Source organism: Trachypithecus francoisi, unplaced genomic scaffold (assembly GCF_009764315.1).
Source record: "Trachypithecus francoisi isolate TF-2019V2 unplaced genomic scaffold, Tfra_2.0 Lachesis_group2, whole genome shotgun sequence".
NCBI lineage: Eukaryota > Metazoa > Chordata > Mammalia > Primates > Cercopithecidae > Trachypithecus > Trachypithecus francoisi.
This window is the reverse complement of record NW_022681465.1, coordinates 77,888,091-77,914,033: the sequence shown is the minus strand read 5'-3', so window position 1 is coordinate 77,914,033 and position 25,943 is coordinate 77,888,091. Positions and strand designations below refer to the sequence as shown.

Genomic DNA, 25,943 nt, shown 5'->3' with positions numbered 1-25,943 from the left:
CCTCCTCACGGATGCCTAGTCTTGAAACTATCTTGTTTTAGGTTTAGTTAGAAAGCTTTGTCTCAATAGCACTTTTGTTTGTTTGTTTTATTTTTTTAAGTCAAGGTAGTTTTGAATAAAGGAGACAATATTTGAGTATTTACAAGTCGGGTATTTAGAATATGTACACATACACAAGTTCTGGGTGAAGTATTCTGCTCCAATTTGTAATCTAGGCACACTTTGCTAGAAAACGTTAAGATTGAATTCAAATCAAGTACAGTATTTCAGAAATCTTTCAGGTGAAGCCCAGCTCTGGTTGCTAGGCAACCTGACAGACTCCCAAGCTGGGACCAACTCACCTCCCACACTTGACCATCTCTCCAGTGGTGGGACGCGGAGTACCCATTGGTTCGCATCTCCTCTCACTTAGCCCCAATTGGTCGGAGAATCTCTCACTCCGCTCCCGTTGGCTCTCGCCGTCTCTTGCCGCTCCGTCATTGGCAAGTTGGCTCTCGTGCCACCCCACGTCAGTCTCTCACACCACTTCCTCGGCCCTGAGACTTTGTCCCCGCCCCTTCTCCCCGCCCTTCCAGCCACGAGGGAAAATCCTAGCGAGTCACCGCCTCTAGTTTCCTTTTGATTGGTAGAAGCCGGACTGGGGGGCGGGCGCTGCAGAGCAACTCTACCGGCCGCGATTGGCTGCTGGAGCCACCGTCCCGCCTCCCAGCGACTCTCGGCGGTGCCGGAGTCGGGTGGGTTGGCGGCTATAAAGCTGGTGGCGGAGGGGAGGCACCGCGCACTATTCTTTGGTGGCTCACTGCCTTTCCTCTGCTGCCTCTCGGTCACGCTTGGTGAGTGTCCCGCGCGGGGGAGTAGAGCTAGGCTGCGGAGGTGCCGCGGGCGGGTGTGGGCTAGACGGAGGCGGTGTCCTTGACTAGGCCCGAAGGAGCTGGGAGTCTGGGTCAGGACGGAGGCGGGGACCTTGCCCGGGAGGATGGGGCACCGTGAGTGGGGCCGGGCGGGGTCTCCCTCGCCAGGGACCTGAGGCCAACCGTAGCGGATCTGAGAAGAGCCGAGGACACAGGCGAGTCGCGGAGGGGAGAACGCGAGAGGGCGTTGAGGTCTAGGTGTTCTAACGACATAGGAGTTGGAGGTGCCAGAGAGGCAGCTGTGACCGCCTAGAGGGAAGTGGGGGGTGTCAGGAGGGTAGAGAAGAGAGTTGGGCTGCCGAGGCGTTTCCAGAGCCTTGGTTAAGGGTGGACGCCAAAGGATGGGTAAGATCCTCTTTAGACAGGCTGATAGGTTCGTAGGGGGTGTGTCCTGCTGCCACATATAGAGTTGATGGAAAGAAGGGAAGTGGGTAGAATTACTTTTCTTCCTCAGCTCAGGTGCAAGAAAGCGTTCACAACCGTGATTTAGACCTGGCTAAGTACTGGGGCTCAGTCTGTACTTGCTTCAAATCGTATAGATCACTGCCTCCCGCCTTCGTGCCTCCATATTTTTTTTTATGTCTGCGTTTTAAAAAATAGGCTTCCTTGGTGTTCTGAAATCCCACATCTCCTTCCTGCTAATACCTTCAGGACTAGCTTTAGGTGATACAGTGTAATGGGCAAGCACTTAGAGTCCTCACACAAATAGGTTTTGGATTAAGCTAAGGATATTTCAAAGCAAGTATATGGAGTCTTTGAAAACGCACGTCCGGCCTTGACCAGTGGTAGAGAAATGATTATTCTGATCCACTCTGGAGGAGGGATTTGGGGAACAGGTAATGTGAGGTTGTGCCTGTTTGTCATGCTTGTCCCTGTGGCCTTAGCCTTAAGGCATCACTGGCTGCTTTCACCGCTCACCTCTGCTGCAGGTCCCCACCTTCCCGAGGATGCTCTTGCCACCTGCTGCAGTAGGATGATGTGTTCTGGCTGCTGCTAACTAACATTTGCTCTGTTTCAGGCATGAATCATGAGAAACAATTGACAAGATAAACAACAAAATTAAGACAAATGGAAGTGCTCCTAGAGTTAACAAATTTTTCCTTCTGAGATGGGTTTTGGACTTTATTGCACAGATACTATTAGATGAGAGGCAGTTGAAAGTCCTTAACATTTTCCGTGTCAGTGGTTCTTTGCACTTGAGACACCTAAGCAGCTTGTGTTCTTTAAACTTTATTTTAAAATTTCAGTTATTTTTGTGTGGAGAAGGGAGCAGGGATAGCATACCTTATGGGAAGAGAGAAAGGCTTTCTTTGTGTCTACCTTTGTAGATATTTCTCACCTAAGTTTGTAAGTTTGCCCTTTATTCAACTGTAGTCTAGTTCAGCTCAATTCTAGTATAATCCTCAGTAACCCCAGCACTCAGAAGGTATGACCTATGCTGCGGGGAGGGAGTGTAAAAGGATATTTTATGTTTGGAGCCGTAGGCCACATCATTTGGGCCTCGTTTTAATTTTGTTTTTCATGTTAAATATCCCTCCAGATTGCTTTTACATCTTGTTTCATTTAACTGTGGATTGATTTTGAGATTTTGACTTAGATTTTAGATAGCTTTTCTCAGAAGAAATATATGCAAAAAAAAAGATATTGTTGTAATATGGTTTCCTGGGTCCTCTAGAATCATTTAAAACCTGGTTGTATCTTCCAGAATCTGGAATTGGATATGAGATGTGGCTTGAGAAGTTTGTTTTGCTACGTATCAGAATCTCCAATTAGTTTCATTTAGAAAGGAATATAGCCTTATAATTTTATGCTGGGTTACTGTGGAACCAAATATCATAGAAGGATGTGTGATATTTTTATGTTTTTCAAGAAGGTAGTATAGATTTAAAAGGCTGCGATACATATTACCTGTCCTAATGATAGTACTATATATATATTTTTTGTTTTTGTTTTTGTTTTTGTTTTTTTTGAAAAAGAATCTCACTGTGTCGCCCAAGCTGGAGTGCAGCGGGGTGATCTCAGCTCACTGCAACTTCCGCCTCCCGGGTTCAAGCAATTCTGCCTTAGCCTCCCGAGTAGCTAGGACTACAGACCACCACACCCAGCTAATTTTTTTGTATTTTTAGGAGAGATGGGGCGTCACCGTGTTGGTCAGACTGGTCTCCAACTCCTTACCTCAAATGATCCATCCGCCTCAGCCTCCCAAAGTGCTGGGATTACAGGCATGAGCCACTGCGCCTGCCTAGAGCTAGATTCTTAATCTCTTCATCCTAATGCATGGTGTGTGTTGATGTTCACTTAATGTCTGTCAACTGAGTGTAGTTACACCAGTATAGGAGAGGCTAATCTTTGAAAGCTTGAAGTCTTATCTTCATCTTTGCAGGGTTTGTGGTTGTGTGTGGGTGCATATGGGAATGATTGTAAGACCAACAAATGTTTTCTGATTCCATATGGGCTTCTTACATTGTTCACCTTGGAATCTGTGAACAATTGAAACCATTTGCCTTGAACTATAGCAGTAGAGAACCAGTTTCTTTAAACTAGACACTATGGTGCTGCAGCTCATCTCAAAAGTGATAGCAGGCTACTCTGGACACATTGCCTATAGGGTAGCCCTGCTCTGCAAGGAGCAGTAACAAATTAAAAAAAAAAAAAAAAAAAAAGTGATAGCAGAAAGCACTTACTACTGAGGGCTGCTACAAGTATTAAATCGAAAAGATTTGTCCTCTAGTAGTTATAACTCCAAATTCAGCCACTGAAAAATACAGCAATTGAGTACCCTTTACTTCAAGATCTCAAAGGGATTTCAAAAAATCAAAATATATAGCCCCTCTCCCAATAGAAGTGTAGGAATCCTGTATGGATAAGAAGACTGCCCATAACTAGTTTTCCATAGAGAGTAGGCTATGTAGACTTGGGTATGAATGACCTACCTCTGTAGAAATGCAGGTCCCTGATTAGAAAACTTATTTTCTGCGTGATTTATCAAGGAAACCTTGCAGGAAGAGGTGACTTAGAACAGGGCCTTGAAAATGAGTAGAATCTCTGATAGGCAGACCTCCTCCTGGGAGGAGGCAGGAAGGTCCATGCTTTTTACTTGGAGAACTATACCAGAGTATACAGGTTTGAGCAAGTCTTTCTTAACATTAGTTTTTACTTGCTTGCTCCTAAGGAGGAAAGGTTGCCAACTTGTTCTTAATTTCCTAGATTTATCTCCTGTAACAATGAGAAAGATCAACAGGTAACTGTTTATATTTTATAGTTTATATACCAAAATGTGTAGGTGATGAACTTCTCCAACCACTTGTTTGAATCAAGGCTAAGGAGGGAGCCAGAAGGAAGTATTCAGAACCCTGAGTAAACTCCAGAAGAAACCACCATTGCATAAATCTGATTGGCCCTAGACAATTCTTATCATTCTTGTGTTTTAGTCTTTGCCCGACTCAAAGTGCCTATATTTTATCCCAGGAGTCTGCAAACCTGCTTTGTGGTAACGTGCCCAGCTACTTGCCGTTCATTAACTGCTTCTTGACCCATGTTGATTCCCTCTGTCACTTACTCTGAAAAGACCTGTTAGAAATAAGTTTGTGATCTGCTTGAGACTTTGGCAATACTGGTTTAGCCAGAATGGAGAAATCCTTAAGTAACACAGAAGTTCTTTCTGAATCTTCTATTTGTTTCTTCTTTGTTCTCTGTGTCTCTCCCACCTAACCTCCCTTTCCAATTTAAGTAATCAAAATAGAAAGAGGAGCCCAGGCAAGGTGGCTCACGCCTATAATCCCAGCACTTTGGGAGACCAAAGTGGGTGAATTGGTTTAGCCCAGGAGTTGGAAAACAGCCTGGGCAACATGGCAAAATCCCATCTCTACAAAAAATACAAAAATCAGCTGTGTATCGTGGTATGCACCTGTAGTCCCAGCTACTTGGGGGGCTGAGACAGGAGGATCACTTGAGCCTGGGAGGTCAAGGTTATAGTGAGCAGTGACCATGTCACTGCCTTCCAGTCTGGGTGACAGAGAGACACCCTGTCTCAAAAAAAAAAAAAAAAAAAAAATTGAGGGAATATAGGCAGTTCAAGGAAAATTTCCTTGTCACAAGCAGTGTCAAATGCATATACATGCATGAACATCAAGAAGAAATATTATTTAAGTAGTCTTAACATGGAGAAGGAATCATGTTTTTCAAGAACTGGTCTCTGTGGTCTGCTTAATTTGCAGAAGACAAAGGCATAATTTGAGATAATAAAGAACAAAAGATAGGTTATTTTCTCAAAGTATATATAATGCTGTAGAGACATTTTTGGAATATTGTAGTAGTCTTTGCTTACAAAACTTAAGATCTATTTCTTTTCACAGGGCAGTGGGGGTAGGTGGGTAGTAAACTTAGTCAATGAAGTATGGCTGTGAAGAGCTCTTAAATTATGTAATTATGTAAATAAAGTAAAGCTTTACTAAATATTAATAACATCCGAATGTAGTCACCAGTGAATTCATTAAGGGCAGATGCTAAATTTGCCAGTAATTAGAGAGCAGAGGAAATGGTGTCTGCTGTGTTAAACACAGAAGCTGTTGTCTCAAGTAACAGTCTTTCAAAACAGATGGACTGAAGACTATGTTCCAGTCACCTTCGAAAATTATTTCTATTTAATTTACATAATAATGTTTAATGCTCCTGTGTCTAAATGCTTAATTTTTTAACATAAGCACTAAGGGGGAAAATCACTTTCTAGAAGGTTTGGAGGGTGAAGGTGGCAGTGTTGAAAATGATTAGGTCTTGCTAGAAAAAATACCTTTGTATAAGAACTAAGGTAATAGTCAATGTATTAGTGCTTTACGTTACAAAGTGTCTTCATGTATGTTACCATCTCAGCAGTCCTTCACAATGATCTGGGGAGGGCAACTGTATTAGCTTAATTTTATCGATGAGGAAACTGAGGTCCAAAATTGGTGCCAAAGCCACAATCTCTTATATGCAGTGCAGGCTCTTGAATGCATAGATCTCTTTACTCTAGGAATTTGCTAACTCATTACAACTTGTTTATATTCCTTTCCTCCAGTTCTTGAAAACCTTGGTTTAAAGCCTCAATTGGTGACATGGGCTTCTTATTTGCTTGAGGTTTTTTGTTTTTTCCTTTCCACAATAGTGATCTTCTTATATCCATTTATTACCAGGACTGAACCTATCACTAAAAGGGCTAAGAAAATCAGGGGGAAAATGTGCTATAAGCTTTAAGTATGATTTTTTCTAAGCAAATGTCAAATTCTATTCTGCATAATGTAGTTGGATAAGGAATTGCTTATTTTAACTCACTTTGAATTGGATTCATTAGTATTTGAATTTGGGTAGTGATTTGTAACTTTAAAAGCAGTTCTTATTTGAAATTCCTAGTGCCCGAAGGAGGAAACAGTGACAGACCTGGAGACTACAGTTCTCTATCCTTCACACAGGTATGGCATCCTGTCATGCTGCTTAAGGAAAGTATTCCTCACTAATGGAAGAAAGAAATTTTGATATCCTAGAGCAAATAACAATTTGTTTGTGCCATATGTTCTTAAAACCCCTTTTAGGATTCTGCCTCATCTTTAAAATTTTGTTAATGCCATAATGCTTCGGGAAACTAATTTTGTGTTTATTAGACTAATGTTTAAAATCTAGAAACAAATTTTAAAAATTAGTGTTCACTCATAAGAGAAAAAGTGCATATAATAAAATGTAACTACATGAACTACTTAATCAGAAACAATCAGAGGTAAGCATGTCTGCCAGTAATACTTTTTAAATTACAGCCTCAAAAGATATGTATCTGGGCTGTGGATGAATGTTTAAAATTATGTGAGAATGGGCCAGGCACAGTGGCTCACGTCTGTAATCCCAGCACTTTGGGAGGCTGAGGAGTGCGGATCACCTGAGGTCAGGAATTCGAGACCAGCCTGGCCAACATGATAAAACTCCGTCTCTACTAAAAATGCAAAAAAATTAGCCGGGCATGGTGGCAGGTGCCTATAATTCAAGCAGCTTGGGAGGCTGAGGCAAGAAAATCGCTTGAACCTGGGAGTCGGAGGTTGCAGGGAGCCAAGATTGCACCACGGCACTCCAGCCTGGGCAACAGAGTAGGACTCTGTCGCAAAAAAGAAAAAATTATGTGAGAATGGACAGTAATTGCAAATGTATTTCAACTGGTAATCTAATTATTTGCAGCCATTGCTTTCTCATATTGCCAGGGAGTGCTTCTCTTACGATTCTGCGTTTTTTGTATTTCAAGATTATGATTTCCTATGGATGTTAATGATGTTACATTAGAAGTCTAGTGCAATTTCATTTATTCAACATTAGCATCTACCATATGCCAAACAGTGGGCTGGGTACCAGGGACACAAAAATGAAAAAAGCACGGTTCCTGCTCTCCAAAAGCTCCTTGTTTAATGCAGAGAGGCTAAGCCTAAATAATAGAAGAGAAACTTGGCAGAGTTATTGAATTTTCCTTATCTGAAATGCTTGGGACCAGCACTGTTAAAGATTTTGGATTTTTCTGGATCATGGAATATTTGAGAAAACATACCAGTTGAGCACCCCTAATCTGAAAATCCAAAATCCAAAATATTCCAATGAGCATTTCCTTTGAGCATCATGTTGGTGCTCAGAGAGTTTCAGATTTTGGAGCATTTCAGATTTTGCATTTTTGTATTAGGAATGCTCAACCTGCAGCATCTTGACAATGGTTAGACATGCAATTTGGAAAGAACTGTTGGCCTATGATAGAGAAGAGAGCAGAGGCAGAGCTCAATTAGGAGGGACTGATGCTGAAGTCCTTCCCCAACACAGCCATTGAGGAGCTAGATTAGGACTTCCCTTACACCAGTATCATCAGCTAGTTTCCCTCCCCTTTTTCTCCCCTTTCCAGTTCTCTTTCATTTCCAGATTTATTCTCAGAATAACTATATAGGTCTTTTATGTATTCTAGGCAGTAAGCATTCAGAAAACATTAACAAGGCTTCCTTATCTTGCTTTACTGACTCTGGAAATAGGATACGGAGTTTCTTTTGTCCACCAGAGGGAGTGAGCCCTTACTTAAATGAGACTAATTTAAGACTTTAGTCCTCTCTTGGTACTGCTTTGTTGGAAAACTTGAAAGGTTTACAAAGTTCTCTGAAAGTTGCCTTTTCTCTTCTTTTTTAAGGATGGAATTTAAAAAGAAAATGTATATATTTTATTATAAATACAATATAGTACTCTGAAAAATAACAAAATGCATTATCTGCAAAAAATTAAAAACATATGTAATTTTTTTAACCATCAGATTTTTAAAATTATATTCTACTTAGGAAATTTTTGTGATTTGTCTCTTTTTTTAAATTAAAAAAAAATTTTTTTTTTGAGATGGAGTCACACTTTGTGATCCAGGCTGGAGTGCAGTGGTGCTATCTTGGCTCACTGCAACCTCCGTCTCCCCGGTTCAAGCCTTCCTGCCTCAGCCTTCCAAGTAGCTGGGATTACAGATGCCCGCCACCATACCCAGTGAATTTTTGTATTTTTAGTAGAGACGAAGTTTCACCATTTTGGCCAGGCTGGTCTTGAACTCCTGACCTCAAGTGATCTGCCCACCTAGGCCTTCCAAAGTGCTGGGATTACAGGCATAAGCCATCACACCCGGCCTCTTTATTCTTAAATAGTGAATTAGCCAAAATATTCTATTCTCTGATAGGGTAAAGAGTGAATACCATAATGTGAGCACCTCAGACCTATAGCTAGTCTTTTTTTCACCTAATTTATACCTAGCTATATCTAGCCTATTTCAGAGAGCATTTGAAAGGACAATGTAAGAGCACATCCTCAATAGGATAGTTAAAAGTAACATTTGCTGGGCACAGTGGCTCACGGCTGCAATCCCAGCACTTTGGGAGGCCAAGGCAGGTGGATCACTTGAGGTCAGGAGTTTGAGACCAGCCTGAACAATATGGTGAAACCCCATCTCTATTAAAAATACAAAATCAGCTGAGTGTGGTGGCACCTGCCTGTAATCCCAGGTACTTGGGAGGCTGAGGCAGTAGAATCGCTTGAACCTGGGAGGCAGAGGTTGCAGTGAGCTGAGATCATGCCATTTCACTCCAGCCTGGGCAACAAGAGCAAAATTCCATCTCAAAAAAAAAAGTAACATTTGAAACTAGAAACAATTTTTTGTTCTTCTAAATGTCATGAAAGCAGTTATTTCTCTGTATTAATTTTCCTGTCAACTTAATCACTCTTCTCAATTTGAACCAAAGGCTAAATATTTCAGATTAGATGGCTTTTTACCAAGAACATAATGGAAAAAAACATTGGCTGTAAGAAACCCTCAGAGGATGAGTAATATTGACTGAGTTGGACAATGTAAAAATGATTTTTTCCATCAAGGTCACAATTGTGATTCACTTTCCATTTGATGTATGTGGGTTATTTTAGTTAACCTACATTTTTTGTTTGTTTGTTTGTTTTCAAATGAAACAAGTCATGTATTTAATGTAGGACATTTAGGAGTCATAGAGTTGTACCTTATTTTAGGAGTACTATAATACAAAGAATTGATCAGCACTCATCAGACTGTGACAAATACAGATTAATTCTGAAATTGAAGCCTTGCATTATAGCTTTATTTTATAGAGAACTGTACAAGCATTATAAGGATAATTAAATATGTTGCCAGTGTTGCTGCATGATGCTCTTAAAAGACTAAACTGAATTTATTAGTGAGTACAAGTATATTGCAAACTGGTTTATACCTTCAAAACGGTATATTACCTGTTCATTTTATTTCCAATAGTGTTAAAAACCACTGAGCCAGGCACGGAAGACCATACTGTCTTCAGCATGTTTAAAGCAGTTTGAAGAGTTGAAAATAATCTAAAGGGTAGCCTTGTGGGAAAGGCTGGGAAGGTGGTTACTCCTACTTTAGTGACTTAAGAGATCATATGTAGCAGCGTATATGCCTATGGACTAGTCTTTTTCTGGTAACAGTAGTTGTAGGGCTCTTTCTTGTGTACTATCCAGTATCTTATTTTACTATAAACTTAGAATTCATGCCTAGTGGCATATTAGACAGCTCTTTTATATTTTCGTTTCAACTTCAGCAAAGTGGGAACCAACTTTATCAAAAAATTGATGGGAAGAGTTTGTTGAGGCTCAGAGTGAGGATGGATGTAGAGCATTTCAAGCACCTCATATCGAGAAAATCAGTAGTCTTCTATCTGAGTTGTAGACACAGGAAAGGAGTTGAAGATGAATAGAGTAGGAATGTAAAAGCCTTATCTTTATCCTCCCCAGCTTTAGGTTTTAACAAGAATGAACTTCCCTTAGTCTTTCTTTATGCTCCTGTCCCTGAATGTTGGTGATGACATTGTTTTTCCTGTATTGAATACAGAAATATGGCCAGTACTTTAGGAATTAAGAGGATATAATTGGGAAGTAGATTGTTGTGTTTAGGGGTTTTCCTTCCCATTGTGGAATTGAGTAGCAGCAGTATATATACTATGTCTGGTAAAATGGGCCATACAGTAGTCTAAGACAAGAGAAGACCTTAAGGAACTTGGACGTAGTTAAGGTGACCAGACTATTTAATCTGCTTAGGTGCCACAGCAAAATACCATAGAGTAGGTGGTTTAAACAGCAGATATTTATGATCTCATAGGTCTTTAGTCTGGAAGTCAGAGTGCCAGCGTGGTTGGTTCCCGATGACGGCTCTTCTGGATTGCAAGTGGCTGTGTCCTCACATGGCACAGAGAGAGTATGAGAGCATGAGCAAACTCTTGTGGTATCTTCTTATAAGGGCGCTGATCCCATCATGAGGGCCCCATCCTCATGACCTCATCTAAACCTGATTATTTTCCAAAGGCCCCATCTCCAAATGCCATCACATTGAGAGTTAAGGCTTCAACATATGAATTTGGTGGGGAAATACAGACATTCAATCCATAATACAGGCAGATATTTGGGGAGTAACACAGTTGAAGCACTGAATGCTGTATTTTGTACTATCTGAAGAATCTGGGATATAATAAATTTAAGATGCTTCATTGCCAATTAAGATACAATGCTTTTTTGATTACTTAGAATGTTTTAAAGAGCTCTTTAGAGTTAGACATAGATTTTTGTCATGTGTCACTTGCATATTCAATAAGATGGAAAACACATAAGGAATTGCTAAATTTCACATATTTAGAGTCTGCCTTCTGAATTGTTTTTGGAGTCAGAGTTATTAATACCTGTAATTTTCCATTAAACATCCTCTGTGCCGCCAAGAGAATTGGTGATGTAGCATTCCTTTCAAGAGCCCAAAAAGGAATGGGAAGGTTATGGTGCTGACCTTCAGCTTTGCGATTATGCAAAGCCAGCCTACTTTGACTCCTGCTTAGGGATTCACCACCTTCTACTTCCTTCCCAGTCCATTTGGTTCCTAGAGGGTGAAATGAGTGCTCCAGTATCATATCTGAGAATTTCTTTCAGGCTGTTGACTGTCAGCTGCAAATGTCATGCTGGCAGTTTTGTTATTTTCCCATGTGTAAGCAATGACAGCATCATAATTGGCTTCTGTCTGATAGCAATTGTAAGAGGAATCCCAATTTCTGAAATGTTACCCAAGAAAGTGACTTTTAATTGACGAAGTATGATGGTGTAGAAGGACAGGCAAGAAATGCAAAAGGTAATTTAGAAAGGTTTCATGGGTAAAATGTGACCTATGTGATCTAGGGCTATAAAGGATTTCAATAAGCAGAAGCACGAGGTGGGTTGTTGAAGAAAGCACTAAATGTTTTTGGATAAAGAATATAATAATTTGAGAGTAAAGAGTAGAGGGAGGGTTATGCAGGTAAATAGTTGTAAGATGGGGAAAGATGGGGTAATATTTAGCATTTATCCTTGATTGTTGACTTTAGTATAGTTCTCTTTGTGTGTTTTCGAGTATAAATTGCATACATGAAAGTTAAGAATCTTGTGTTAAGTCTCATATAAGAAGGAAGTAGATAGGAAGACCAAACTGGAAAACTGTATGGAGTTGTTTGTGAAATGGCAGGAATGAAAGCAGCTTGTCTGAGCCTGATCTCTTCACTTCCTCAGTGGTGGTTCTGAGAGCTGGTGTGGCTGAACTCCACTTACCAGGGAAAAGGGCATAAAGGAAACAGGGTTTGTGTGGAAGAAGTGGGGTAGAACAAAGTGGAGAGGGTCTCTGTTCATTTAGTGTATCTGGCAGTGTGCTTGTCAAGTCATAAAACACTTGAGAATAGAAGTTTGGAAGTCATTCTATACATTTTCTTCTTTCCCTAACATTTAGTCAGTTACAATTTCTGCTAGTTCTTTTGCTTTTTCCATGTTTTTGGAAGCTGTTCCTTTTCACTCCACACGTAGTAATTGCTCTAGTTCATGACCCGTGTCTTCTCTGGACTGCCATGTCAGCTTCCTAACTCATCCATTCACAGCACCAGTGACTGTAAAACAGCGTTAGTGATGATAAAACAGTGGCTGTCAAACTTTTTTGACTGTGCTCCCCAGTAAAAAAAAATATGCTTTGTATTGCAACTTATGTATACTTTATGTATGTATGAATAATTAAAACGAAAGGTTGATTCAAGAAAAATGTTTACGTTTACCCTGTGCCATGCAATTGTATATCTTGTATTCTTTTCTGTTTCATTTTTTTAAATGTGTCCTTGCCATCCACTAAATCGATTCCGGAGTTGGAAAAACACTGACCTGACAACTAATATCACCATATTATTCCTTTTTTAAAACTCTCCGATGGCTTCTTACTATCTTCATGATAAATTTGAAGCCTTCAACATCAGCATACCAGAACCTTCGTGACCTAACCCTTACCTAGTTATCCTAATGTATTATTTACCTGATCTACTCACTGGGGCTCATGTTTCATTCCAATAGACAAATAAAGCTTTTTGTAATTCCTTATAGTCTGCCTTTCTTCATGCTGTCCACTCTGTTGAAAATCTACTACCCTCCATTTCTTCAGTGCGTTACTGCTTACTCTTACTCATTCCTGGGGCTCAAGTCAGGCCCCTATAACCAGGATGATTTTCCTAACACTCCTTGCCCTACCACCAGGCTGGGTTAGGTAGTTCTCCATTATATAATGTGGCTCTCAATGTTGTTACCTGTTTATTATTATGTGTTTTTCTCTTATTATCCCATAAAATAATGAATATTTGAGAGGATAAGGAAGTCTCCCATTAAACATCCATAATGTTTAGCATGTAACATGTTGGCATTGTTTGGATGAATGAAAAAAAAGAAACAAAAACGATTCTGTTTGGAAGGGAGACACAACTGGTATCTCTTGTCTTTTTTTTTTTTTTTCTTTTTCCCTCTACAGACAAGGTCTCACTGTCACCCAGTGGTGCAATCACAGCTCACTAACTCCTGGGCTCAAGTGATCCTCCTGCCTCAGCCTCCCTAGTAGCTGGGACTACAGACATGCACCACCATGCTCAGCTCATTTAAAAAAAAATTTTTTTGTAGAGAGAAGGTCTTGTTGTGTTGCCTAGGCTGGTCTTGAACTCCTGGGCTCAAGTGATCCTCCTGCCTCAGCCTCCCATTTGCACCTGGCCCCTTAAGACCTTTAATTGCAGAGTGGCAGAGGACAAATGACATAAATATAGGATTTGGCTTTCATTTTTAAGTATCAAATTAGTGGTGGGTTGACAAGTGATATAGAATGTTCATGAATCAGTTCAGCCCAGGTAACTCATAAACCAAGACCTTTGGGTCAATGAAATTCTGCCACATAAGTGGCACCATCCAGTGATGTCATAGCTAAAAAGGAAATTGAGTTGTAGAATTTTAGGTTTTAGGATTCTTTCTCTAAAACTGAGGAGGTGTGCCACTCTTCAGAGCCTCACAACTACATTTCATTGGTTCTTATGCCATCTGGGTTCTGGTTAGAGGGCTGATGGAAGTACTCAAGAAAGATTAGAAGGTGGGAAGAAGGTACCTGTCTTGTTCTTGTCAGTGGCAGCAGCAACAGTGGGACTTTGGGTCTCTGGGTTCCAGCTCAGCAGCAGAGGTGCTAGTACTGTAGCTCTAGCAGCTTCAGCAGGAGTGCAGGCTCATGGGATCTGAAAACCACCTTTCCCACTTTGTTCTTCCAGCCCAGCCAACAAGTTTGTAGCTATTTCCCTGCATTAAAACTCCCCTCTGTTTGAAATATCTGGAGTAATTTTTCTTTTGCTGACTGATACAACCTGTTGAAGAAGCTGAAGCTCTGATAGGTTAAGTGCCCAACAATGGTCTTGTGTAGCTAGCAATTTTTGTTACTATTGGTAAGTAAATCTAGACACCACTTTTTAGTCCCTTTTTTAAAAAAGAGGACTGGTTTATCTATGATGAATAAATGATGTATTTATTTATTTATTTATTTATTTTTGAGACGGAATCTCACTCTGTCACCAAGGCTGGAGTGCAGTGGTGAGATCCCGGCTAACTACAAGCCCCTCCTCCCAGGTTCACGCCATTCTTCTGCCTCAGCCTCCCAAGTAGCTGGGACTACAGGCGCCTGCCACCACGCCCAGCTAATTTTTTTGTATTTTTAGTGGAGACAGGGTTTCACTGTGTTAGCCAGGATGGTCTTGATCTCCTGACCTCATGATCCGCCCGCCAAGGCCTCCCAAAGTGCTGGGATTACAAGCATGAGGCACCATGCTGGCCTGATTTATTTAAACTTTCAGGTGGTCAGGTAATTCTGATTTGTCAGCCATATTTCTGAATTGTCATTGTATTTTATCTTACAGTTCTTTACAATGTAGAAAATCTTATTTGAGTGTTGTTTACCTCTAATAATCATGTTTTAAATCTAGAGATGCCCACTTTTGAATAAAATGAAAGCCTTTCTAAAAGACTATAATTTTAAATGATAATATTCCATTCGTATAATAATTGCTACTTCACATGTACACAATTGACTGCCCTAAACACTAAACTTAAAGAAACTAAACTGATACTTCAGGTGATTGCTAAACTCTTAATATCTATTTCTCAATTTCAAACTTGAAAACCAGCAACTTATAACCTAATACAATGTTTTTTTCTGTTTTTCCTTTCTAAAGCTCTTTCACCATGCCTGGATCGCTTCCTTTGAATGCGGAAGCTTGCTGGCCAAAAGATGTGGGAATTGTTGCCCTTGAGATCTATTTTCCTTCTCAATATGTTGATCAAGCAGAGTTGGAAAAATATGATGGTGTAGATGCTGGAAAGTATACCATTGGCTTGGGCCAGGCCAAGATGGGCTTCTGCACAGATAGAGAAGATATTAACTCTCTTTGCATGACTGTGGTTCAGAATCTTATGGAGAGAAATAACCTTTCCTATGATTGCATTGGGCGGCTGGAAGTTGGAACAGAGACAATCATTGACAAATCAAAGTCTGTGAAGACTAATTTGATGCAGCTGTTTGAAGAGTCTGGGAATACTGATATAGAAGGAATTGACACAACTAATGCATGCTATGGAGGCACAGCTGCTGTCTTCAATGCTGTTAACTGGATTGAATCCAGCTCTTGGGATGGTATGTTACATGCCTATTCCCCTCGTCCCCCAAAATTTTTTTCTGAGATTCAGTAGACCCAAATGACACTTTAGTTAATGCAATATGCAAACTTCTGTGATTTATACTTGTTTGGATATATTAAGAAAGATATTATACCTGTCGTTATCTGAATTGTGAATTGGTTATCTTATCTTGTAGGACAAATGGTCTGTTCAAAATTTAGTCAGATAGATGACAGAGCCTTGGCAGATGAATTAAAAAAAAATTAGAGCATTTCTTTCTTTATCAAAGATGGGAAAAGCATATTCTGGGGGAAATATAACAGACTTCAGTTTCCATGTATGGTTATAGTGTTGAATTTCTTCTTGTGAAATAACAAAAAATATTTTTCAGGACGGTATGCCCTGGTAATTGCGGGAGATATTGCTGTATATGCCACAGGAAATGCTAGACCTACAGGTGGAGTTGGAGCAGTAGCTCTGCTAATTGGGCCAAATGCTCCTTTAATTTTTGAACGAGGTAAGTGCTTGGGAAAGCATTTTTGTTTTTTTTAGCACAGTATGCTGAGAAAGTTGAAAATAGAAATAGGAGCTGTCGCTTACTTAATGGTCATTAAATGCAGGTACTACTTGCTAAGAGCTTTATGTGTGTTACTGTATTTATGTTTTTCTTTTCTTTCTTTCTTTTTTTTTTTTGAGATGGAGTTTCGCTCTTGTTGCCCAAGCTGGAGTGTAATGGCATGATCTCAGCTCACTGCAGCCTGTGTCCCCAGGTTCAAGTGATTATCCTGCCTCAGCCTCCTGAGTAGCTGGGATTACAGGCACGCGCCACCATGCCTGGCTAATTTTTTGTATTTTTAGTAACAGGGTTTCACCATGTTAGCCAGGCTAGTATGGAACTCCTCACCTCAGGTGATCTGCTCCCCTCAACCTCCCAAAGTGCTGGGATTACAGGCATGAGCCACCGTCCCCGGCCCGTATTTAATTTTTATAGCAGTTTTATGAGGTAGGTGGTGTCATCCCCACTTTACAGAGAAGTGGGTTAATGTAGGGTTTAAGTGATAACTTAAATAGTAACTTGCTCATAGTCAGTGGCAAGTTTAATTTGTCTTCAGTGTAGTAGAGTAACTGTGATCTCTGTTAGAGTTATGAAACTGGCTTGGAAAGTTGTATACCAAAGGAGTCTTAGGACTGTCCATGGATACTGTTATGTATCATTTCACTTATATTGGCTTCACCTTGTGATTTCTCTACTGTAAGTGGTAAGAATTGATCAGATAGTTAAGGAAAGTCCTTAGATAATTCAATATACTGACTAGCATACAGACATCAAGAAGCAGAAATATATAGACATCTTCCTTTTTGGTTCCAATAGGGCTTCGTGGGACACATATGCAACATGCCTATGATTTTTACAAGCCTGATATGCTATCTGAATATCCTATAGTAGATGGAAAACTCTCCATACAGTGCTACCTCAGTGCATTAGACCGCTGCTATTCTGTCTACTGCAAAAAGATCCGTGCCCAGTGGCAGAAAGGTAAGTTTTACCCATTTTCCTTGGTTTTGGGATCAGTTGAGAGCAGTGTAATGTACCATATGAGAGCAGTGTAAGATATCTTTAGTAAGTAACTACTTTGTGGGCTTTCTTCATTTAATGTCCTTTTACCATTAATTCCTCATTCACCAAACAGCATTTTCCCATAGTTTCTGGGAAAGTGTAATTTACTAGAAGAGGTAAACTTTGAAACTGAGGTATATCTCTGCAAAAATATTCAGGTCGGTTTACCCCTTGTAAGAAAATCAAAGTGGAGTAAAAGAAGGTAACTTGAATTTTGTTTTTTTGAGAGAGGTATTTTAAGAAGGTTTTGGACTACAGTTGTGATTCAGGGAAAACTAATGAAAATGGATTACTAAAGTGATCTTCCCCCAAAAATAATCTCTTTGCACTTGACCTGTGAAGTTATCATTAATCTAGACATTTGTTGAGGCACTGAAAGGACAGTATTTGAGTTAATGCTATCGTAACACATTATTACATAAAGTATACTTTTTCTATAGTCCAACTTTGCTTTTTAGAGGTTATGAGAAAGGGTTAAAAATCATATTCAACGAAAATATCAGTGAATTTAGTGGCTCTGGATAAGAATCATTCTTGCAGTATACATTAACAGAAAGGTGGTTTTCTAACTTTTTATTAGGACCCACAGTAAGAAGTACACGTTACATTATATGTGTATGCCAGACTGAAACAAAAATGTCATGACATTACTTACCCTTGCTGCAAGTTATGCAGTTTGCTATTTTTCTACTGTATTTTGTTTTTTAAAATATTCTTTTACTAAAAAAAAAAAAATTCCTAATCCTGACCCACTAAATTGATTATGTAACCTGCTAATATGTATGACTCTTAAATTTGAAAATTAGTGACATGGTATATATTGTTTCATCTTTGAGTGTCTTTTTAAATGTACATTTTAAGGTATAGAGAGGTTTCATTATACAGTGTATTTGTGGTTGCTGTTTAAATATATAAAAATATCCTAGCCTTATTCTAAAGTCAAACTTTAAGATTTCATGGCTTATATGAATTTCATAGTTTCCTTGGACTTCTCTTTCAGAGGGAAATGATAAAGATTTTACCTTGAATGATTTTGGCTTCATGATCTTTCACTCACCATATTGTAAACTGGTTCAGAAATCTCTAGCTCGGATGTTGTTGAATGACTTCCTTAATGACCAGAATAGAGACAAAAATAGTATCTATAGTGGCCTGGAAGCCTTTGGGTAAGAGGAGCTATTATAAGTTTTTTCATTCTATATTAGAGCATTTTTAATATCTGTTAAGCTGTTATTTGTACAGACTGAGAAATTGAGAGTCAGAAGGATCTTAGAAGTCATCTGGTCTAATCTATGTGTCTCAATCAGTGAAGAATCTAAGTCCAGAGAGGTGATAGCTTTCATGCACAAATTCTTTAGACATTTCTATTCAGATTTTCTGATTTCTTTCTTTCAGCTCCATTCATGTTGTCACGATAAAATAACTGCACAAGGGCCTATATTCACTACAGCAGCCTCTTAACTCCTTGCCTCTCTCAGCGCCCCTGCCCCCATATCCTTTTCCATCCTGCACACTGCCACAGATGAAGTCAGCTTTTGTACTCCACCTCCCTTTTTCTCACTTCAGGCTCCCTAGCATGCTATGCGTGTTCAACTCATGCTGTTTCTCCCCGTGTCTCTTGTGTGTCCTTTCTCTATCTGATAAAATTATCTGTGACTTTTAAAACTTGGCTCCTGTAATACCATTACTTTTCTAACTAAATAAATATTATTGTGGACTTGAAATAGTATTCTATTCACTGCCAATAAAGCTACAGCGGGTCTATAAACGTATTCAAATCAAACAGTCTTAACTTGATTATGAAAACTTTTGAGAAAAAGAACCATATATGTACAACTGTTATGATTTCTATAGCAATTAGATTGCTGCTACTTGTCTTTTAATAAATGGGAAAACAATTATATACACTTCAAAAGATTTGAATCCTAATTAGGCTGCTGTTTAGTGTAATAAAAATATAGGCTTTGAACACTGTAAAACTGTAAAATAAATCTTTCAGGGATGTTAAATTAGAAGACACCTACTTTGATAGAGATGTGGAGAAGGCATTTATGAAGGCTAGCTCTGAACTCTTCAGTCAGAAAACAAAGGCATCTTTACTTGTATCAAATCAAAATGGAAATATGTACACATCTTCAGTGTATGGTTCCCTTGCATCTGTTCTAGCACAGTAAGTATAAATTTCACCTACTGCTAATACTAAATTTCAACTCCCCTTATTTGGTAGATGTTAGATTTCTAAAACCAAATCTGGTGTCAAACATGTTGGTGGTAGATCACAGAAAATTTTATCTTGAGGCTCTCTAATCTGCTATTGTCCATTGACTTGAAGGATGTATGGGTTGAGGCTACAGTTCTTCCAGAAGTATTTGTTAATTTCATACTGGCTTTCCCGGCTCCATGGTTTTTTTTGTTCTTGACCTACAGTTGAACCATAAATACCTGGTTAATGAAGTAACTTGTTTTGTGGCATGACTTTCACAAGCTCTGTCATTCCCCACAAGATGAAAACTCACGTGCTGCAATATTGAAACTAAGTTAGATTCCCTACTGTAATATTAACACTTTGAGTTATATCTTTAAAACTTTAAGTTAGATTCTACTTTAACTTATAGCCTGAATTTTTATTGCTACTTGTATAGCTTCCCATGCGTTGTAGCTTTGGATCAGTTAAACTTCTTAACTATTGTTACACCCTACATAGGTACTCACCTCAGCAATTAGCAGGGAAGAGAATTGGAGTGTTTTCTTATGGTTCTGGTTTGGCTGCCACTCTGTACTCTCTTAAAGTCACACAAGATGCTACACCAGGTAAGGGCTGAATCTTTCAAAAATAATGTATTATGGACTGAGGCCGGGCACAGTGGCTCAAACTCGTAATCCCAGCACTTTGGGAGGCCGAGGCGGGCAGATCACCTGAGGTCAGGAGTTCAAGACCAGTCTGGCCAACATGGTGAAACCCCATCTCTACTAAAAATACAAAAAATTAGCCAGATGAGGTGGTGCATACCTGTAGTCCCAGCTACTCAGGAGGCTGAAGTAGCAGAATCGCTTCAATCCAGGAGAGCGAGGTTGTGGTGAGCCGAGATTGCACCACTGTGCTCCAGCCTGGGTGACAGAGCAAGACTCTGTCTCAAAAAAAAAAAAAAAGAATGTATTGAAAACTACTCTGGGAAAGTTGATTTTGCAGGCTTCTCAAGTGAGCACCTGAATCTGTCCCACAGATCATTACAATATTTTAGTCTTCATTACTTCTTCAATAGGTTTTTACTCTCTCTCCTAAAAATCTACCTTATCCAAAAAAAAAAAAAAAAATTCTACTTTATCTGGATAAAGGATAGGACTAAGTTATCTAATTTTTATAGGCTTGTGGTCTTGGCTATATTTAAGGTCATGTTTGTGCTTTCCCTGAGCAGCAATGAGCAAACATGTAGAGATAAACTGATGAAAACTTGACATTACTTTTTAAAATTATACCATGGGCCAGGTGCAATGGCTCACACCTGTAATCCTAACACTTCAGGAGGCTGAGGTGTGAGGATTGCTTGAGGCCAGATGTTCAAGGCCAGCCTCAGCAACATAGTGAGACCCCATCTCTATAAAAAAATAATAATAAAATAATTATACCACGAATTAATTGTAGACAAGTTATTTATAGTTTCAAATTCTACCTGTTTCCTAACTTGTCTAGTGGTGGATACTCAATAATGGATTTCTAGTCTGAGATTATAGGAGATTTGTCAAATAGGTATCATCTTATCTTTTAACTAATCAATAGCCAGTAGTTTTAACAAAAATGAAAAGTTGTTTTATCTCATTTGGCAACATTTTACTTAGGCTTTTTTTGGACATGGTTTTTTTTAAAGTCTTTTAATGTTGGAATTATTTGCTATTTTAGGGTCTGCTCTTGATAAAATAACAGCAAGTTTATGTGATCTTAAATCAAGACTTGATTCAAGAACTTGTGTGGCACCAGATGTCTTCACTGAAAACATGAAGCTCAGAGAGGACACCCATCATTTGGGTAAAAATATTAAATGTTCTTTAACCCAAAGCTTATTTGGAGGGCTGATATCATTAAGGATGCTACATATAAGATAAGGATGTCAAGACTTTACTCAGTACTAATCTGATGTCAGTGAAAATTATTGGGATATATGAAACTTATCTTTAGTTTTATTACCAGATGAGTTGTATATCATAACTAATTGTAGATATTCTCTCCCTTTCCTTTAGTCAACTATATTCCCCAGGGTTCAATAGATTCACTCTTTGAAGGAACGTGGTACTTAGTTAGGGTGGATGAAAAGCACAGAAGAACTTACGCTCGGCGTCCCATTCCAAATGATGACACTTTGGATGAAGGAGTAGGACTTGTGCATTCAAACACAGCAACTGAGGTAAGTAAAAGAGTTCCCATCTCTGTATCTTAGGGTTTAGGAGACCTAACTGGGATTTAGCAACTTGAATAAATGTTAGTAAAGAAGAGTAATTCATAGTAAGGGCTCTGGGAGTAGATTCTAGCTGTACTATTTCCAATTGTATAAAGTGCTTTGCATTTGAATTATTAATATTTTAAGAATATACAGTAAAGGCCGGGTGCGGTGGCTTACGCCTGTAATCCCAGCACTTTGGGAGCCTGAGGCAGGTGGATCATGAGGTCGGGAGATCGAGACCATCCTGGCCAACATGGTGAAACCCTGTCTCTACTAAAAATACAAAAATTAGCTGGGCTTACTGGCACATGCCTGTAATCCCAGCTACTCAGGAGGCTGAGTCAGGAGAATCGTTTGAACCCGGGAGTCAGAGGTTGCAGTGAGCTGAGATCACACCACTGCACTCCAGCCTGGCAACAGAGCAAGATTCCATCTCAAAAAAAAAAGAATATGCAGTAAATAACTAGGTTTTATTAAGGATACCAGGATTTAAAGGAAGACGGATATAGAGAGAAGGTTCATTTGTGGTGTGTGTCTTGGTGAGAGATGGAGTAGAGGGACAAGGATCCTTTCATATCTCATCCCAGATCATGGTCAAAATCTGTCCTCACACTTTCAAGAAGTAACAATCATAGCTATAATTTGAATTCCTGTTACATGCTAGGCACTTTACTTACGTTTTCTTATTTAATCCTTACAACAACCTCCTTGAAGTTTATAAATGATACTGTCCTCCCTTTAGAGATGAGCCTCCAAGAAGTTACATTACTTGCCCAGGATTATAGCTAGTAAGTGTTGAAGCTAGGTTATAAACTAAGGACTTTATAACCTTGAAACTACTTATTTATCTGCTTATTACAAGTTTGGTAAATGGATAGTCTTGCTTCTTGCTATTATACAAATTAGGTAGCAAGTCAAACCACCAGTGTGTGAGTTGCAAATACAAGATGTAACAAGTAAAATACTGTATGTAGTGGGTCTCTGTGGCAGGCTTCCTCTCTCCCCCTGTATGGATAATTGTATACTAAATTCACCACAAGGTGAAAAATTGATATTTAGTTCCCTTCATGAAAAGTTATATAGAATATATATTTAGCATAAACTTCTCCAGAGTTGTCCTTTATTAAGTTTCTTTACAGAAACTTTAATTGGTGCCATGATTCTTGGGGGGGAAAGAATCATAAGAGCCATCAACTTTTTTCCTGTCATTTTAGCATATTCCAAGCCCTGCCAAGAAAGTGCCAAGACTCCCTGCCACAGCAGCAGAACCTGAAGCAGCTGTCATTAGTAACGGGGAACATTAAGATACTCTGTGAGGTGCAAGACTTCAGGGTGGGGGTGGGCATGGGGTGGGAGGATGGGAACGGTTGGAGGAGTGGGATATCTGGGGATAATTTTAAAGGATTACGTGTTACGTAAATTTTTATGTGACTGACATGGAGCCTGGATCACTATTGTGTACTTGGGAAAGTCTTTTTGCTCAATTTGCTGACATACTTCCTGTTGTGGTCTGGCCAATGCCAAATGTACTCGAATGATGTTAAGGGCTCTGTAAAACTTCATACCTCTTTGGCCATTCGTATGCATGATGTTTGGTTTTTAAACATGGTATAATGAATTGTGTACTTCTGTCAGAAGAAAGCAGAGGTACTAATCTTCAGTTAAAAATTTTTTTAACATGTAAGAATTTTGTACTTTGAACAACAAGATTACAGAAAGTACCTGTGGTTTTTGAAAAACATTTCTAGCTTGGGGAATGTGACCATATTCCCCAATGTGGTAAAATTGGGGTAAAATGTGATATGCATAAACCCTTTGAAAATAGCAAGACAAACATGCCCTTTTTCTAAAATTGATAAATCCTAAAGAGGAAGAAAAGAGTTGGGACAATAAAACACTGGCTCTGAAATCTGGAATGTTAAGTCCAGGCCAGCAGTGACAAAAGTTATTGTAATGACCTCTGAACAGAGAAACACTGCCATTGAACAGGCTTCTGGTATAGAAAACATGGTACCTTCAGGAGCTGTGAATATAACTAGTTGTGCCCCTGAATCAGTTCATGGTATATTATGCTGAACAACAGTGAGATGTTATTGGAGGTGTAGATGAGAAAGTTTGTTGTTGCAATCCTTCTTTGCACCTTATTTTAAAGAATAAATGAAACATTTTTCTGGTTACCTTTTTAAAAATTTAAAATGGAAGGGAAGAATAGGGGCAAGGCATTATTAGCTTACTTCTGATGCTTCAGTGTTATGAATTCAACATATAGGCTGACAACCTAAATTCATGGTGTAACACAGCTCTTTTCCTTTTTTTTTTTTTTCTGTATCTGTTCAATGAAAACAAGGTACAACCCAAGTTTTTACCTAGTCTGACTAGAAATATTCCACTTCAAGGTCTGAAGTAGTACTTTTACCTTAAAAAAAAAAAAGACGACGACAAACAAAAACTGTCACACAGGATGGATAAGAAGATTGGTTAAACAGTTTTGTGTAGATCTTTTTGGTGCTGAACTATGACATGAGCCTTATAGATTGTAAAATAGAGATAGTTGGAACTAATGTACAGAACTAAATTTTTTAAACTTTATTTGCTGTTAAATTCTGTGAAGTTTCAGTTATCTAAAATAAACATACACATATATGAAATGTAATGTTTCAGATTGCAAGGTAATATGTAATGTAGTGTTTGTAAGATACTCTTGCCTAATATTAACTAGTAGTATTTTGATTTGTACAGTTATAATTTGTTAAAATGACTTCATTTAACATTCACTGATATAGATTAATAATGTAAGTTCTAATTTAAAGAATGGTGGGAAAATGGTGCATGTAATACTTTTGCAACTGGTGGGGAGATCGGTATGTTTTCGAAAAGAGTAATTTAACTTTTGGGTGCCAGGAAATGGGTTTTCTCAAAGTTCATTGCCGGCAATGGGCAGGCCTGCAAATACTGGCACAGAGCATTAATCATACACCTTATTAACGGTGAGGTGAATAACTTTGAAATAAAGTTTTAGAGAAATATTTCAAATACTTGAGTATTCTTTTTCACTCTTGAACTAACAACTTAGGCAAGAAATCAGCTAATATTCTATTTTTAAATATGGGCATTAATTTCATTTCAGTTCATTCACTCATTCCATTCATTTATCATTTCACAAACATTTGAAATCCTAATATAAGCAAGGTGCTCTGTTTAAGGTAGAAATTTAAAAATGTACAAGATGTATGGTCTTCTCTTTAAGGAGCTTTTCATCTAGAGTGGAGGAATTTACACTGATAATTATTCTTACATTTGAAACAAATAAATTAACTCTCAAATTGGGTGGCAAGCGTGTATAGACTTTGCTATAAATATTTATGAAATGAGTTACTGTTTTCCTTAAAAAAAGCTAGGACTCAGGGCTGACAATCAAAGAAGAGAAAATTTAGTGGTGAACATAGAACTGCCCACTACCAGCTAGAGCCTCCAACCTAAAAGTCCCATGTTGCTAGAGATCTCCAGGGGTTTTGTAGAGGGAATCCCTGCATGGGTAGTAATTTTGGATTAGATGATCACTAAGAGCACTATCAACTCTTAGGGTTCTATGAATTAGGAAATAAACCAAATTATATATTTTCTCATACTGATCAGCTCATATTTTATCATCATGTCATGTCTGGCTTTCATACTTAGTAATAATTTGCTTTTTAGGTCGTTTAGAGGCTAGTGTTCTCTAAGGTCACTTCTGCTTGCAAATTCTAGGATATTATTTAGTATGGCTTTAAGAGTTCAATCTTTTACCCTCTCCTTTATGGAATGTGTGTTTCCTCTATTTGTGCACTTAACTTTTTGTCCTTAGTTTTTATTTTTATGGATACTAATGAATAAGTTTGAGATTGACACTAGACCCAAACAGATGCAGCCACTTTCTGTCCTCTTGTGACACAGTTGAAACACTTTATCTCTTGTCTGCTGTTTAGAGTGTCCTGAAAGAAACACTGAAGTGGAAGTCAATAGAGCAAGGGTAACAGGATCTTTAAATAATTTAAAAATGTCTAATCTTGACATAAAAGTGAACCCTTTCTTTTAAGATTTCTAGCAACTGCTCTTAAGTCATAGGTTCCTCATTTTTTCTTTACTGGTGGTGGGAGAAAATAGTTGATCTGTGATTTTTGTTTCACCTCCCCAAATTATGTTATAAAGGCAGTAATTTGATGCTGAAGATTATGATTAGAAATCTTCAGATGGTTTATATATTGGGGCTTTATCTCTTAATAATAAAAAGAATGTCTTTACTGGACTACTTATTCAGTAGTAAGCACTAATCATTCTGTGTATCATATTCCTTATTCAGCCTTGCAGACTCCTGTGGGATCTGATCTCTGCCTGCTTCAACTCAGTACCATACTCACCAAGGCTTAGTATGTCTTCACCCACTCTCCCTTCTCTTGCATTCCTCAAACATGCTAA

General features: G+C 38.8%; 1 protein-coding gene across 2 annotated transcripts; it reads left to right on the top strand.

Annotated features, from left to right (window-relative positions):
* The first annotated feature begins 681 nt into the window (after nt 1-681).
* Nucleotides 682-24,521, top strand: HMGCS1 (3-hydroxy-3-methylglutaryl-CoA synthase 1). Of its 2 annotated transcripts, XM_033179501.1 has the most exons (11): nt 688-833; nt 6,300-6,358; nt 14,993-15,450; nt 15,826-15,951; nt 16,807-16,971; nt 18,053-18,218; nt 19,052-19,222; nt 19,757-19,863; nt 20,951-21,076; nt 21,289-21,452; nt 22,703-24,521. In XM_033179501.1, the coding sequence occupies exons 3-11, from the start codon at nt 15,003-15,005 to the stop codon at nt 22,790-22,792; spliced, it is 1,563 nt and encodes a 520-aa protein (XP_033035392.1). In that variant the 5' UTR covers nt 688-833; nt 6,300-6,358; nt 14,993-15,002; the 3' UTR covers nt 22,793-24,521. The 2 variants fall into 2 exon arrangements, with proteins under 2 accessions (XP_033035393.1, XP_033035392.1); XM_033179502.1 differs by lacking the exon at nt 6,300-6,358 and having other exon boundaries at nt 682-833.
* Nucleotides 24,522-25,943: the final 1,422 nt, after the last annotated feature.

What these genes read in the sequence shown, in the direction of transcription:
- HMGCS1 (XM_033179502.1), top strand. Translation starts at nt 15,003, where the DNA reads ATGCCTGGATCGCTTCCTTTGAATGCGGAAGCTTGCTGGCCAAAAGAT. An exon ending in CCGTGCCCAGTGGCAGAAAG is followed by an intron (nt 16,972 to 18,052) that starts GTAAGTTTTACC and finishes CTTCTCTTTCAG; the next exon opens with AGGGAAATGATAAAGATTTT. An exon ending in ATTCAAACACAGCAACTGAG is followed by an intron (nt 21,453 to 22,702) that starts GTAAGTAAAAGA and finishes CTGTCATTTTAG; the next exon opens with CATATTCCAAGCCCTGCCAA.